Genomic DNA, 15,773 nt, shown 5'->3' on the forward strand with positions numbered 1-15,773 from the left:
TTTTTTTTTTTTTGGTTGCAGCCATCATTGTTGTTTGGCGGGCCCGGGCTGGATTTGAACCCGCCACCTTAGGTGTATATGGCTGGTGCCTTAGCCACTTGAGCCACAGGTGCCAAGCCTCTGTCTCCTTCTTTACAGCAGTTTTGCCTGCCTTCTGCTGCCACAGGTGGCCAAAATGATTAATCAAAAATTTACAATTTCAGTTCCTTAGAACCTGCTCTAACAATTAAAAGGGCTATTTGATTCATAGGGCAGCAAGGTGTAATTACGTAGGATAATTAGTAAATGTTTAGCAATTGAATTGAGGGATTTTTTTTTTCCAACAGGATAGTCTACAGGGGTACAAAGCCCAAAACAAATTTCTAAATAAGGAGATTTTGGAACTCTCAGCTCTCCGAAGAAATGCAGAAAGGAGAGAGAGGGATCTGATGGCAAAGGTGAGTCAGGATGGTGGTATTCTATTACCTGGTGGGATGTAAGATTGGGAAACCACTTAAAAATAAACATGTTTTAAAAATGATTTAACTCCTGTGCTTGGAGATCTGTGGTTACTGATATCAAAATACATTCAAAGTATAAATAGTACATGGAGCTGTGTACTTAGTTTTACTTTGTCTATGTTGAAGACAGAGAGAAATGCCCTGAGATGTGGCTTCATTTGTGCATAAGCACTTTCAATGGTGTTTTTAGGAAAACCAATGAAGTACAATTATAAGGTCCCCTAAATTAAGGTTTATTTGGATTTTGATTTATACTGTTGAGTTTCCTGTCTGTAAAATGAAGACAGTGAGGTTAATGCCTCCTCTATAAACCCACTAGGACTTGTGTGAGAGTCAGATATGATTGTGGATAGAAAGGGATTTGCAAGCCATAAAGAGACCTCAAATATTTCGATTATATTTAAGTGAGCTACAATCATATGACTTGTCAATAGCTGTTATGTACCTTATATACTTTTTTGAACAGACCTCAAAGCATCTTCTCAGACTGCATTCCTGCATGTTTTCCAGGGTGGATTTGATTTGTGTGATAAGGTGGCAGGTGGGAGCTAATCTAGCATCACAGTGTCCTAGGTGGCCACTCAGTGTCCCTTGTTCTAAGTGGCACCAAGCTTGACGTAAGTAATTAGGATGTGGCCTGGGTTTTGCTGCTCACCTAACCTGTCTAGAGTTAGGTAGGCACAACAAGTGGCACCCAGAGGTCTGATCATCAGCACCCCTTCTCTGCCAGACCCCACGGCAAGACATTTTAAACACAGTATGTGGTGGCCTGGGGCATAAATTAATCTCTTGTCTTTGATACAGTCTGTCTCTGCCTCACTTCCTAATAGGTTTGGGCTTGTCATCTGGTGATTATTTGAGGTACCTAAGGGTTGCTTTCCTGTGTCTCTGGAGTGGAGGAGATAACCCCTACATTCTCTGCAGTATTCTAGCCTGGAAGCCAAGCTGTGCCAGATAGAGAGTAAATACTTGATACTGCTCCAAGAAATGAAGACCCCAGTGTGCTCAGAAGAACCGGGTCCTGCCCGCGAGGTCATAGCCCAGTTGCTGGAGGACGCTCTGCAGGTAGAGAGTCAAGAGCAGCCAGAGCAAGCATTTGTGAAGCCGCATCTTGTCAGGTAAATGTGCCAGTGACTGGGGGGCAGGGTGTCCTACTCCTGAAGTCCCCTTTTCAGCAGCCACAGCCACTCAGAACTGTACACAGCCCTGTGTGTTTCATTTGTTGCTTGTGATGAGTGCAGTCAGGTCAGCAGAGAGAAAGTGTTGTCTTTCACCCCAGTAATCAAGTGATAGAACTTGATTGTGAGGTCTAGTTCTCGTGCAGGTAAGGTGGCCTTACTTCCAGTCTTCCAAAGAACAGAGCCCTCTCCTGAGTCATAATTGTACCCCCAGGTGTTTTAAAAGCAAAGGGAGCCCCTAAGCAGGACCTGGGCTTCCTTTGTAGGGGATGGTGACTGGGTAACCTGAATCAGTGGTCTGGAACCCACTGAGGATCTAATATAAGCCATGGGCACACTGTCTCCAAATACATGTGAACACATATGTGCACACAAATATTGCATATACTGTGTATCTTTGGGGGAATCACTAAGCCCATGAATCTGGAAGTCCATGATGGATCTTGGATTAAGAGCCCTCATAACCTATTTTGTGAAAAGGGAGACTTGAGAAATGACTGGAACTAGGTGAAACCTGCAGATTCACTCTTCCGAGCTTCCTCTTGTTCCTGCCTCTTTACCACACTGGGAAATCTGCGGCCCAGGCCAGGATCTCTCTGGTCCTTGCCACCCATAGGCCGTGTGATCCTGGGCAAGTTACACATGAGAGAGTTTCTCCAGGGTTCAGACCATCAGTGTAATTCTGGCGTGTGGGATTATTTGTCTTTAGCTCTGCTAGATCCAGTTTCCAAGGTGCTCAAACACGTTCACACCCTCAGCAGCAGTACGTGAAAGACCTTTCTTTCTGTTCGTTTTTGTTGCTGCCATAACAAACTATCACATACTTAATGGCTTAAAACATGCAGATTTATTACCTTGTAGTTGGGTAAGGCTAGCCCAGCTCCAGTCTCCTTAGGTTAATCAAGGGCTGCATTCTTCTGACCTTCTGGGAGATAGTACTTTTCCTTGCTTCTTCAAGTTGAAGAATATAGGGGTTGTAGGACTGGGCCCCCGTTTCCTTGCTGGCTGTCAGCTATGGCCATTCCTAGCGCTTGGAGATTGCCAGCTTCCTTGGCCGTGGAGCCTTCTCTTATCTTCCAAGGTGGCAGCTGCAGGTCCAGCCCCTCTCACCCCTCAAATCTTTCCTGCCTCCTCTTTTTCCATTGTCACATTTCTCCCCCGGGTCTTTTGCCCTCCGCTTCCACTTTGAAGGGCTTATGTGGGTAACCAGGCCCACTTGGGTAACCCATGTCATCTCCTTGTCTTAGATTCTGTAGTCTTAACTCCACCTGCCATGTTCCTTTTGCCACATAACATAACATGGTCTCAGGTCCCAGGGATTGGGGCATGGACACCTATCTCACAAATACTTTCCTCCTTCCCTTTTAAAATGATGCTTTTTGAAGCATGAAGTTGTATATATGAGCATGTGCCTGATATACAAACACACACATGAACACACATTTATGTCGCCGTATTTACCCACCTTGTGTTTCAGGTATTCCTATGCATTTTCTTCTGTGCAATTCACATTTCAAGGTTTTAAATCATTTGGAGTTGACTTTTTTTCTGCATGATAATTTAATTTGATTTTTTCATATAGCTAGCCAGTTTTCCCAGCTTTATATACTGAAAAATGTATTATTTCCTCAGTGATCTGAAGTGGCTGGCCGTATTTCAAAGAGTCACAATAGGTGGTTGGTTTCTAGGTGCTCTAGTCTCTTTTGTTTGCCTTTTTTGCCAAGACCATGTCATTTAAATTCTTCCTTTTGTTTTTATCAACAGTGAATATGATATTTATGGATTTAGGACTGTGCCCGAGGAGGACGAGGAGGAGAAGCTGGTCGCCAGGGTCCGCGCGTTGGACCTCAAGACACTCCACCTCACAGAAAGCCAGGAGGTCTCCACAGGGGTCAAGTGGGAGAACTACTTTGCAAGCACAGTGAACAGAGAGATGGTGTGCTCTCCGGAGTTAAAAAACCTGATCCGAGCAGGCATTCCTCACGAGCACCGCTCCAAGGTATGGAAGTGGTGTGTGGACCTTCACACCAGGAAGTTCAGAGACAGCACTGAGCCCGGCCACTTCCAGACCCTGCTTCAGAAGGCACTGGAGAAACAGAACCCAGCCTCCAAGCAGATCGAGCTGGACCTGCTGCGGACTCTGCCCAACAACAAGCACTACTCCTGCCCGACCTCTGAAGGCATACAGAAGCTGCGCAATGTCCTGCTCGCCTTCTCCTGGCGCAACCCAGACATCGGCTACTGCCAAGGCCTGAATAGGTGGGTGCTCAGCCACAGTTAATGTTAGAGAGCTCCCTGGCACCAGCCCTGCCTGGCCGCTCCCTCTCTTCCTGGTTGGCCAAGAAAAGCTAATATTTTAAGGGAAGAAAGTAATTACAACAAGCTAGTTTTAATGCCATAGCATCCCTAATTGTAGAATAACAGGGAAATAAACATGCTTTCAGGAACTTTTAAAAACATGAAAGTTAAATTCATTTGAAATGACTTGGATTCTCTCTTTTTGTTTTCTTTGTTCTCATTGTACTCAGGTTTTGATCAGAAGTTAGATTTCTTTTTTATTGAGACATAGTCTCACTGTGTTGCCCTGGGTAGAGTGCCATGGCATCATAGCTCACAGCAACCTCAAACTTTTGGGCTCAAACGATCCTCTTGCCTCAGCCTCCCAAGTAGGTGGGACTATAGGAGACCACCACCTTTTGCACTTTGGTTTCAATGTCCCTCCCAAGCTGGGACTACAGGCACCTGGCTACCTTTTTGCAATTTGGCCGAGGCCCGCCACCCTCAGTATATGGGACCAGCACCCTACCCACTGAGCCACAGGTGCTGCCACCGGCTATTTTTTTGTTGCAGTTTGGCCAGGGTCAGGTTTGAACCCAACACCCCCAGTATATGGGGCCGGTGCCCTACTCACTGAGCCACAGACACCGCCCTTGGACTAGAATCTTTTAGCAGATCTTGCATACCTTCTTGCTGCCACAGAGAGGAGGCAGGTAGAACCTGTCACCTTTCTTAGTGACATAGGTGCATTCTCTGAGGTGTGCAGAGCAGGCCAAGGCCTCGGGACACACAGAGGTCTGCTCTCTACAAGGCTCCTCTCAACCTTGAGTGCTGTGATGGCAGCTTACCTGGCTGACACACTTTCTGCTTACTGCTGTCACTGTGTCATCCATTCACATTGCTCTCCACATAGTCAGAGTATGTAACCAAGCTTGTCAGACATATGTATCCAGTTTAAGGGCTAATTGCATCTGAAGTTACAGTATTTCAAGAGAAAAGCTTCTTTTTTTTTTTTTTTTTTTTTTTTTTTTTGAGACAGAGCCTCAAGCTGTCCCCCTGGGTAGAGTGCCGTGGCATTACAGCTCACAGCAACCTCCAACTCCTGGGCTCAAGCGAGTCTCCTGCCTCCGCCTCCCAAGTAGCTGGGACCACAGGCGCCCGCCACAACGCCCGGCTATTTTTTGGTTGCAGCCGTCATTGTTGTTTGGCGGGTCCGGGCTGGAGATTCGAACCCGCCACCTTAGGTGTACGTGGCTGGCGCCTTAGCCAGTTGAGCTATAGGCGCCGAGCCGAGAAAAGCTTCTTAAACTGGAATGTAACTTGGTCAAGACCAAGTCATCACATGGTCTCCAGGGAGTCATTGTCTCTGTGGCGAGCCCGGGGCAGCTGCTGTCTATGCCCTCAGAAGGTGTGAAGGATGTTAGCTGCTCCTAGGCAGTCACCATTAAAAAAGAAAATGCCTATAGGCTTGGTACCCGTAGCACAGCAGTTACAGCGCCAGCCACATGCACCAAGGCTGGCAGGTTAGAGCCCGGCCCGGGCCAGCTAAACAACAATGACAACTGCAACAACAACAACAAAAGATAGCCGGGTGTTGTGGCAGGTGTCTGTAGTCCCAGCTACTCGGAAGGCTGAGGCAAGAGGACTGCTTCAGCCCAAGAGTTTGAGGTTGCTGTGAGCCATGACGCCATGGCACTCTACCAAGGGTGACACTGTGAGACTCTAACTTAAAAAAAAAAATGCCTACAAATAGGATAGTTGCCTAATAAGGGAGTCTTATTTTGCTTAAATTCATAGTTCACATTGTATACTTAATCTGCAAATTCCTGGAGGCTAGAAACCTCTGAAACAAAGGGAGCTGGGTGAGGACTTGAGCGTGCCTATTTAGGGTATAGTGACACCCCATTTTTCTGGCATTGTCATGAAATAATTTCTTCCATACAAGGACACTTCCAGAAAATTGAAATTTTTTGTTTGCACCTCCACTCCCCATCACCATGTAATCCTCTGCATTTTGTTTAATTGAATTCTCTTCTCAAATTTGGAGCATGTCCATGCCATGCTTCAGAGTACCCAGAACTTCAGCAGAAGAACTTCACCATTTCTAGATGGTTCTGTTTTTCTCTCCTCTGCCTCTGGTCACCTTTATCCTCCATCCTGTTCATGCCTACTTGAGGCCTCCCCTTCCCACCTGTCCCAGGTCTTTTTTCTGTTTTTCCTGTTAATTTGAGATTTATCACTACTTTATCTAGGAGAGACAAGAAAAAAGAAAAGCAAATCCTGAGAAAGTGGCGTCAGGGCGCTCTGTGAATGATGCTCATAGGCTTTCAGTGATCTGGGATTTCAGCCAAGCAGAGGGCAGCTCTCTGCCTCTTCCTTCCTATCTTGCTTCCAAATGCCCCCTCGGAGCCATCCCTAGGGCTGCTGATAGGCAGCTTCTTGGTGGGTGGCAGCATGTGAGTAGTCGGCCCAGGCTTCTGTTACGAGCCACAGCAGGTGATACTCCTTTCCCATCCCTATGCACTGGTGCCTGGTGCCCAGCGCTGTTAAGAAGGGCCTCAGAGGGGTCCTTGTCTGCAGCCCCATCTCATTCCTTCAGCCTGGAAGTAGGATGGTATCAGGAAAGCTGCTTTTAAACTATCTTGTCTTTGTTACTAATACTCAATCTGGATCTTTTTGTGTATGTGCATAAAAGGATTAGTTGGAACTTCTTCAACAGTGAACTGAGAATTCACTGCATTAGCAAAAATCTTACAGTGAAAACACTTCTTTTAAGTGAGGTTAGCTGAGTGTTGAGAAACAGTTACATGTTCGAACAATAAGCCAAATTAAGGGAAGGGGTGTAGCTTTGCTTCTCAGATGGTAGGAAATGCCTCGCTTGCAAAGAAACACTGCTCTTTATAAGAGAACTAGAAATTATTTTATCTATGAGAGAGAAGACAGCTGAAAGCAGATGTCTCCGTGGAGGCTGCGGTGGCAGGGATTCATTCACTTTGTTCTCCATCTGCTTGTAGGTTGGTAGCAGTGGCCCTCCTGTACCTGGAACAGGAAGATGCATTCTGGTGTCTGGTTACCATAGTGGAAGTTTTCATGCCTCGAGACTATTACACAAAGACTCTTTTAGGATCCCAGGTACTTCTAAAAATTCTATGCTTCAGTCACCAATTTGTAGAATCCCAGCTGAAATGTGACCTAATTTAAAGCTTTGTCAGGGGAGGCTACTTTGTATAGGTGACTTAAGAGCTGCTCCCTGGTTGTGGCAGGGCATGTCTCAGAGACTGGACCAGACCACGCTGCTGGTGAGCAAGGCGGGGCTGGGCTCATTCAGCACACTGGAAACCAGCTGAAGTGGCTGTCCCCTGACCTGACATCATGTTCACCACTCTGCCAACTCTCCCCTGGGCACAGGCCTCCTGGGGGGCTAAGTTGTAATCCAAGGGTGCATGCAGAGCCTGGTGTATTAGCTCAGGTCCTCAAGAAACAGAAGGCAAGGCAGGACTAGACATGCCAGGGACTTCTGAGGGCAAGGGGCAGGAGCTGAGGAAGGCTGGGAGAAACTCAGCCCAGAGGAAGGAAGGAGGGATGGGGAGGAAGTGTCTTAGACAACTGTGCAGTGAGAAAGTTTTGGCCGGGTCAGTGGGGAGTCCTCAGGCCAAGGTCACCTGTTAAAGGCACTGCCTCCCACAGAAGTGGGCTGCATTAAGTTTAACCGTGCTTGCCCACTGGTGTCTAGGAGTGAGTGCAGTGATGGACCCAGACGGGCAGCAGCTCCCCTCCTCTACAGGAAGCTGACACCAGCAATCTGGGGAGGATGACATGCCTGGGAGAGCCCAGAGTATCTTTCTCCACATGGGGCAGTTCTGGCTCTGGACCCAGCCCTTGCTACTGTAGCCCAGGATACCTCTCCCTAGGCCAGACTAGGCTGCTGCTGACCCTGGCTTTGTGGTGGCCCTCTCAGTTCCCTGCTGGCCAGCCCTTCGCCTGTCCTACCCTCAGCACCTTCTGCATATGTGCCCAGCGTGCCTGCTCCAGTGCAGGCCTCTTCTCTGGTTCACACCATGCCTGTTCCGCCTGCTCAGAGCCCTCTGCCAGTCTGCTCAGCGTCACGAAGCCTGCGGAGGCACTGGCAGGAGGCTAGAGGATGGCAGGAGGGGGCATGAAGGGGCTGGCCCCCCTCTGCACATAGGCTCTGCCTCTGTCAGGGGCTCTGTCTCCCTTGTGGTGCCCACTCCTAGCTCCTGGCTGGTGTCTCGGTGCCCGCAGGCGGCCTCACCTCTTCCCTCTCTCTCCATCAGCTTCCTGCCCTGATGCTCTGTGGGCTGCCTCCCCAGCTGTCTAGCTTCTGAAGCCTTTTCGTCACCAGTGTAACCCCTTCTGTTACAAATATCTACAGTGATTTCTATTTCCCTGCTTGGGTCCTGACTGAGTTTTCCTTATTTTGCTTTTCTGCCCTGGAGGAAGCAGCCTCATTCCTGCCTCCTGTGTCCCCCTGTCCTGCTCATTGCCCGAGCTCCCCAGGCCAGAGACCAAGCCACCCTTCACTCCTCCCTCCTTTCCCTGCATTCTTATCGCTACCATTTCTATCACTGCCATCTGCCTGAAGGCTGCATCTGTCCCCCATGTGTCCCCTCACTGCTGTCAGCTGGCCATCCTGCTCCTCCCTCATAGCAGTTGCCTCCTCTCCTTCCTTCTGCCTCCGTCCCACCCAGGGTTCGGTCATAACCCTTTGCTGCTGGTGTCCTAGGTGGAGCCCAGATGGCCCCTGTCTGCCCACTGGGCAGCTGAAAGCACAGCATGCATGTGACAGGATCTTTGACAGGATGCCGGTCCTCTGGTCTGCCCATCCACTGTGTACTTCCACAGGCCCCCACCTAGAACACCATCCCCTGCCCCACTCCCAGGAAGCCTCGGCTCAGCAGCCTGAGCACACATACACCCTGTCCCCTCTTCAAGTCACCCCACTCAGACACAGGACAGGCATCCAGGACAGTGCTCATCCAGCTGGATCGTCCTTGCGTGCCTGCTTGTCCTGCGGCTGGCCACAGGACCTGTCTTGCCATTGAGTGTGCTCACTGCCCCCCACAGCCATTGCTTGAACCTGCATGAGCCACTCTGACCACAGGGAGGGAGCTGGCACTTAACAAGCCCCAGCCCCCGAGCCAGCAGCTATGAGGCAGAGGCTCCATTATCCCCATGGGCTTGGGAGAAAACTGGGGTTCAAAGACACTAATGAGCACCGTGCCTGAGGGGCCATGGCTGAGAGGCCTAGCTAGGGCTTGGACTCCGGCCTCCACAGCTCTGGGCCCAAGCTCACCCATTTCTGCCTGCCACCTCCCATGGCAGGAGGATGTGAGGGTCAGGCTTTCCCCACAGCCACCTCCTCCATGACCCTCTCAGTGTCATGGGTGTCAGTGAGTCCCAAGAGAAGCTCTTCTGACCTCCCTGTGGTCACTTCATTTGCTCAGTAACCAATACATCTCTGACATCAGTGTGTACACTAAGAAATGAGCTGTGGTGGGAGGAGGTACCTGTCACAACAGGTGGGTCAGTGGGGAAAGCCGTGTGCATGCCTGGGCTCCTGGAAGCCAATAGCTCTAAAGACTCAAATGTATGCTCTCTGGGGGTCAGTGTTTCCAAATAAGGAACACGGGGCATTGGTCTTTCTTAACTCCACTGAGGTGGAGTTAGGCACATTGGTTATGAGATTGGGCTGAGGTCTCACAGTGGGGTCAGAACCAGGCCCTTCCTCCTGTGAGCTGTGGAGCTTGGACACATCATATAACTTCTGTGCCGCCATGTGTAAGGTGAGGGTAATGCCTCTGTCTTGCAGATTGTTTGAGGTTGAGTTCAGATGGTGCATCAAAAGAGTAATGCTCAAAACATTGTAAAAAGCCAATGCAAGTGGCTAATACTGTTTTTTGTTTTTTTTTTTAAGACAGAGTCTCACTCTGTCACCTTCAGTAGAGTGCTGTGGTGTCACAGCTCACAGCAACCTCCAGCTGTTGGGCTAAGGTGATTCTTAGTTCCCTCCCGAGTAGCTGGGACTACAGGTCCCCACCACAACGCCCAGCTATTTTTTGTTGCAGTTTGGCCGGGACTGGGTTTAAACCCGCCACCCTCCGTATATGGGGCCCACACCCTACTCACTGAGCCACAGGTGCCACCCACTAATATTATTATTATAGACCAAAGGAGAAGACCTATTTTAAGTGTGTGGATTTAAGACAGTGGTCCTCAAACTTTTTAAACAGGGGGCCAGTTCACTGTCCCTCAGACCGTTGGAGGGCAGGACTACGGGCCCAGGACGAGTCAGCTGCTAAGCAGGACAGGCAGTGGTGGCAAAAACACCCAGTGGGCTGCATGTGGCCTGCAGGCCATAATTTGAGGACCCCTGATTTAAGATAAAGTTTGTATCATATTGTTACATAAACATAAATTCTAAGGAGACTTCCCCCCTTACTGTACAAGTTATAGATGCTCAGTAAAGAAAAGTCCAGCAGTATGGAAAGATAAAGGTGAAGGTCTCCTGTCATCCCACCAACTAAAGAGCCACAGTCAGCGTTTTGATGTATTTCCTCATGCTCTTCCCCCTAAACATGCAGTGTCCCAGCTGAGAGTGTCCAGCATGAGGCTTCCCCCTTGTCAGTTCATACCTTTTTTCTCATTGTATACTTTTTTTCTTTTTGAGACAGAGTCTCACTCTGTTCCCCTCAGTAGAGTGCTATGGTATCATAGCTCACAGCAACCTCAAACTCTTGGGCTCAGGTGATCCTTTTCCCTCAACCTCCCGAGTAGCTGGGACTATAGGTGCCCACCACAATGCCTGGCTAATTTTTTCTTCTTTTAGTAGAGACAGGGTCTTGCTCTTAACTCAGGCTGGTCTGGAACTCCTGAGCTCAGACAATCCGTCCTGCAATCATTACACACTTTTTTAACCATTGTTTTTGGTGGCTGTGCATGTAATCATGTGGGTGCATGTAATGTATGTAATCATTCTCCCAATTATTGGTGGACGCTGGGTAAGGCTGTTCCAAAAATGAAGACAGCTGTTTGCCATGCTGTGCAGACTACCGTCAGGCTGCCCCTGTCAGAACCAGCCCAAGCCCCTCACCCCTGGCTCGTGCAGTCTAGGTGCCTGCCTGCTTTCCTATTTGTTCCATCCTTCAAGTGCACCCTGTGTGCCAGGACTTTGTGGGACACTGAAGACACAAAGATGAACAAGGCAACCCTCCTGAGTCCTCCCCAACTCACACAGAAGCCCAGGCATTCCCTGGCAGCCACAGTCTACAACCTGATTGGGAGAAGAGACATGTACATGGACCTTCTCCCACTTCAAGGCCAGCAGAGTGAGTCCTGTTGTCATCATCGTCGTCACGTCTTATGGTCAACTATCCATCTCCCTTGCCACTTACAGCTGCTTAAAGGCAACACCTGGTTTCTATCGTGTCCGATCCCCAGCAGGCCAGGCAGGAAGTATGAGCAGCATGGTGTGAACTGCATGGGTCCACTACACTAATCTGTTCCAACTAAACAAAAAATGTTCCCACCTAATCGAAAATACAGTATTCTTGGCACGTGAACCTGGGTGTGTGGAGGGCTGACTTTGTATCCGTGGACCCTACAGGGTGCACTGTGGGACTTGAGCATTAGGATTTTGGTATACTCAAAGGGGGTTCATTCTGGAACAAGTTTCCCGCATTTAACTATGGGCGATGGTAGATGTTTTTCAAACTTTGAGTAGAGAAATTGGTTTAGGGGGTTGATACCAGCTCCTCCTCCCCATTAAATCCAGTTGACGAGACTAGAAAGCATCAGAGTATGATCTGTTGTGTGAGGTTAAGTGCCATTCTGTGAACCGTCTGCTTCTGTTTTATGCACATGTGCACAGTGGCATGCCACCTAAGCAGTGGTAGAAGACGCGTTCTCTTGTGGGTCATAGGCAGAGGCCAGAGAGGCTCTGGCCTGCAGGATGACATCTGACTCCCGCACAGGGACCTTTGTGACTGGCTTAACTGGGCTGTGTCATCTTACCACCTGGAAGCCAGGGCTCTGGCCACAGGAGCTGCCTCTTCTCCGGGCTTGGCTGGCCCATCCCTGGGTCTTAGTACAGTTACTCTGATGGTCCATGTGTGCAGCTTCCCCCACTGTCCTCCAGGGCAGCCTGAGCTTCATTCCACCCTCTGCCTAGCACCAGCCATGCCTGGTTAGGGGCAGCCACATGACTTGTCTGTTGTACCATCGGCTCCTCACAGAAGTCTGGTTTAGTCTTCACACTGCTAAGAGAAATTATTAGCTATTTTCCATATGAGGCACAGAGCTGTTTAAAATAGAGTTTGCCGAAAGCTGCTCAGCTATTAAGCAGTAGATCTAAGATTCAGATTCAGGGTTGTAGGGCTCACTGCCTATGTGGGCCACCAAACATCTGTTGGATGGACATGGAAACGGTACACTTCCTCCCTGGTTTGAGACTCATACCCACGCAGGGCTCAGTTGCATGCCATCTGTACCAGCATCTCTGGTGAGGACAGGCAGGCTGGCAGGGCCGGCTCTGTCCTGCCAGCTCCTTGTGATAGCCTGTTTCATGGGGCATTTTGAGTAGAGGAGTTGGTTTCAGGCCACTGACACCCACACTTCCACACCCTGTGTTGTACCTCCTGTGCGTGAGGTCAGCCGTTTCTGGGACACCGAGCAGCTGCATGGAATAGCCGTGCTGTGGTGCACACCACTCTCTGGTTGAGAATCTGTACTTGTCTGCTTGCCCAAGGCCACAGCAGACCCTGCACACGTCTTCCTGTTGTTCTCTCTCTAGGTAGACCAGCGGGTGTTCCGAGACCTCATGAGTGAGAAGCTGCCCCGACTGCATGCCCACTTTGAGCAGTACAAAGTCGACTACACCCTCATCACATTCAACTGGTTCCTGGTGGTGTTTGTGGATAGCGTCGTTAGTGATGTTCTCTTTAAAATATGGGACTCTTTCCTTTACGAGGGACCAAAGGTGGGTTAGCTCAGCCTGGCTGTTTTCAGACACACATGATGGCTGTATGGGTAGTACTGGCCATAGTTGAGCAGCTGCCTTACTGGGGACTTGAGGTTTCTGAGGTACTTGGGGACCTCAGAACAGTGTGGTACCGGAGCTGGGCCTGGGGTCTCAGGAGACAGCGGCCAGCTGCTCCCAGCCTTCACGGGCCCTGTGCTAGGCACTGCGAGCTCTGGTTTGCAGCCTGAGCCTCGCTGTCTGTTACATGGGTGGGAGAAGACAGAGGCCAGAGACCCAGTAAGCAGAGGATCCAGGGACAGACACAGTGGAGCCAACCTCAGAGCCTGACTGCCCATCAGCCTCCGACCTTGGCTATTGTATGTTTTTTCAAAAATCCATTTTTAAGAAAGACATTTATATATTAAATATTTAATCCTATAACTAGGGGTGGGTAGTGGAAAGGAAGTTTCCCTCCCCTGGTCTCCTAGTCCCTTTTCTCAACTTACTTTATCTCCTTCTCGAGGTGTCTCATGCACCCAGTGTCAGGGCGTGCAGCTCTAGCTCATATGTTTTCAGTTCTACTAGTGGTTCCTTATGTAGGTGACCAGAGGTCTGCACCACAGTCCCCAGTGATAGGCACTCAGGTTGTTCCTGATCTCCTGCTGCTTCCAGCTAGCTTGGGATGACTCCGTGCTGTCTTTCTGTACCTGTTTACCTGCCTCTGTGGGCTCAGCACTGGGTCCAGGGCAAGCCCATCTGTAGTTTTGATGGAATGCCAGATGTCCATTTTCCTGTAAGAAATAGGTCTTGGCCTAGCCAGGTCAAGTGTCTCCAGGGTGGGACCCTTGCAAACCACTTCCCACAGCTGGGGCTGCACCTCCCTGAAACTCCATTTTCTCCACAGGTTATTTTCCGTTTTGCCCTGGCACTTTTTAAATATAAGGAAGAGGAGATCCTGAAATTGCAAGATTCAATGTCCATATTCAAGTATCTCCGTTATTTCACTCGCACCATCCTTGATGCAAGGTGAGTGTCTGCGGATTCTCACCCTCCAGGGAGAGCGGGGAGCTGGCCTCTGCCTCCTTGAGGGCAGCCCATTCTTGCTGCCTTCAAACTCAGAGCCATCTTGTGTGTGGCATGGCAGAGGGAGTTCCCCTCCAGGAAAAAACAGGGGCTCAAAGATGAGAGGAACAGAAGTGAAGATGGCTCTGTCCTTTGTCCTACAAACATAAACCCCATAGCCACCAGCAGTACTTTTCTGTCTGATGAGCATTTATGAGTACCACATGGCAAGGCCCATCCCAGGCACTGGGGGTGAGCAGTGAGGAACAGCCCTGGCCTGAAGCCAGGAAAATTATTGGGTATCATTTAATCAGGCTGGGGAAAGGCTGAGTAAGCTTGGCTGGGACGAGGGAGCAAGAAGATAGCATGCTGGGCACAGGGCTCAGGGAGCAGGTGTGTCAGGACGGTGTGGTGTCAGCTTAGCTGGGCTGCTGCTGTGTGATTAGGCTCAGGGCTGGGCCCTTGCAGAGCCAGGTGTTACAGCTCTTGAAGACTGCTTAGGCCTGGGGACGTCATCCTGAGAATGTCAGGAAGTTGCTGCAGGTTTGGCGAGAGAAGGGAAAGTCAGATTGGGGCAGGACTGGCAGCCGTGAGACCCGTCGGTGGCTGTTAGAGAGTCCCAGTAAAACAGGTGGTGGGCTGGAGAGAGGTGGCCCCAGAATTGAAAAAAAGGAGGCACGTTGAAGAGATTGGAGGGGGAGTTTGAACTTAGAAGACTCCTCGGTTGAGTGTTCAGGAATCATTTCGCCCCACCCCCTCCCAACCCAGTCAAATGTTCATTGCCATTTCTGGGCTGCCCCTGTCCATATACCCCTTGGACCAAGTTGGGGATTGCCCTGGCCCTGGCAGTAGAGGTGAACCTTGGGAGAAGGTGCTGGCTTAAGGCCACACCAGCTTCCTGTCATTCATTGCTATTTTTAGGATCTTTTTCTTGGGTAGTTGGTTGTGAAGATAGATCCATGCTTATTAATAGCAGCACATTATTAAAACCACAGGGACCTGAGTTTTGCTAAATGAGAAGGGATACTTGAGAATATTTGCCTATGAAAGGTTGACCCTGAGTTCTGGGGTGAGCCTCAAGAGTTGTGTTAGTCTCACATTGGGTTAGGATTATTAAGAATGACAGTCAATGGCTCGGCACCCGTGGCTCAAGCGGCTAAGGCACCAGCCTCATACATCTGGGGTGGCAGGTTCAAATCCAGCCCAGGCCCATCAAACAACAGTGATGGCTGCAACCAAAAAATAGCCAGGCATTGTGGCAGGCGCTTGTAGTCCCAGCTATTTGGGAGGCGGAGGCAGGAGAATTGCTTGAGCCCAGGAGTTAGAGGTTGCTGTGAGCTGTGATGCCATGGCATTCTTCTACCCAGGGCGACAGCTTGAGGCTCTGTCTCAAAAAAGAAAAAAAAAAGAATGACAGTCAATGAACTCCCTCCAATAGCTAATGCCAGGGTGAGCACATTTTGGTTCCAATGACTAAGTCAGTTGTGCTGCTGACAGGCTTGTGCTGGATCATTGGTGCTGCCAGATGGGATGGGTGTGAGCAGGTACCAGGCCTGGCCAGTCCCTTCCTGTTACTGAGGCTAAGCTGGTGGTGTTTACAGTCTTGTGTGGTCCTGCAGTGCCACCTTGTGGGAAGCTTGTGGCATGGCTTCCTCTTTGCTTTAGAAAGCCAAGGTCGGCTCGGCGCCTATAGCTCAACCAGCTAAGGCGCCAGCCACGTACACCTAAGGTGGCGGGTTCGAATCCCCAGCCTGGACCCGCCAAACAACAATGACGGCT

At 49.8% G+C, this 15,773-nt stretch overlaps 1 protein-coding gene across 2 annotated transcripts in view; it reads left to right on the forward strand.

Moving 5' to 3' along the window:
• Positions 1-15,773, forward strand: part of TBC1D2B (TBC1 domain family member 2B) — a 95,267-nt gene that overhangs the window by 73,592 nt on the left and 5,902 nt on the right. For both annotated transcript variants that reach the window (XM_012801845.2, XM_023510071.1), the window contains exons 7-12: positions 327-437; positions 1,425-1,618; positions 3,443-3,937; positions 6,970-7,087; positions 12,765-12,950; positions 13,837-13,958. In XM_012801845.2, coding sequence (XP_012657299.1) covers positions 327-437; positions 1,425-1,618; positions 3,443-3,937; positions 6,970-7,087; positions 12,765-12,950; positions 13,837-13,958 — 1,226 coding nt within the window. The remainder of the gene's footprint in view (positions 1-326; positions 438-1,424; positions 1,619-3,442; positions 3,938-6,969; positions 7,088-12,764; positions 12,951-13,836; positions 13,959-15,773) is intronic.

The sequence above is a fragment of the Otolemur garnettii genome, unplaced genomic scaffold (assembly GCF_000181295.1).
Source record: "Otolemur garnettii isolate 467f Iridium unplaced genomic scaffold, OtoGar3 scaffold00011, whole genome shotgun sequence".
Taxonomy (NCBI): Eukaryota; Metazoa; Chordata; class Mammalia; order Primates; family Galagidae; genus Otolemur; species Otolemur garnettii.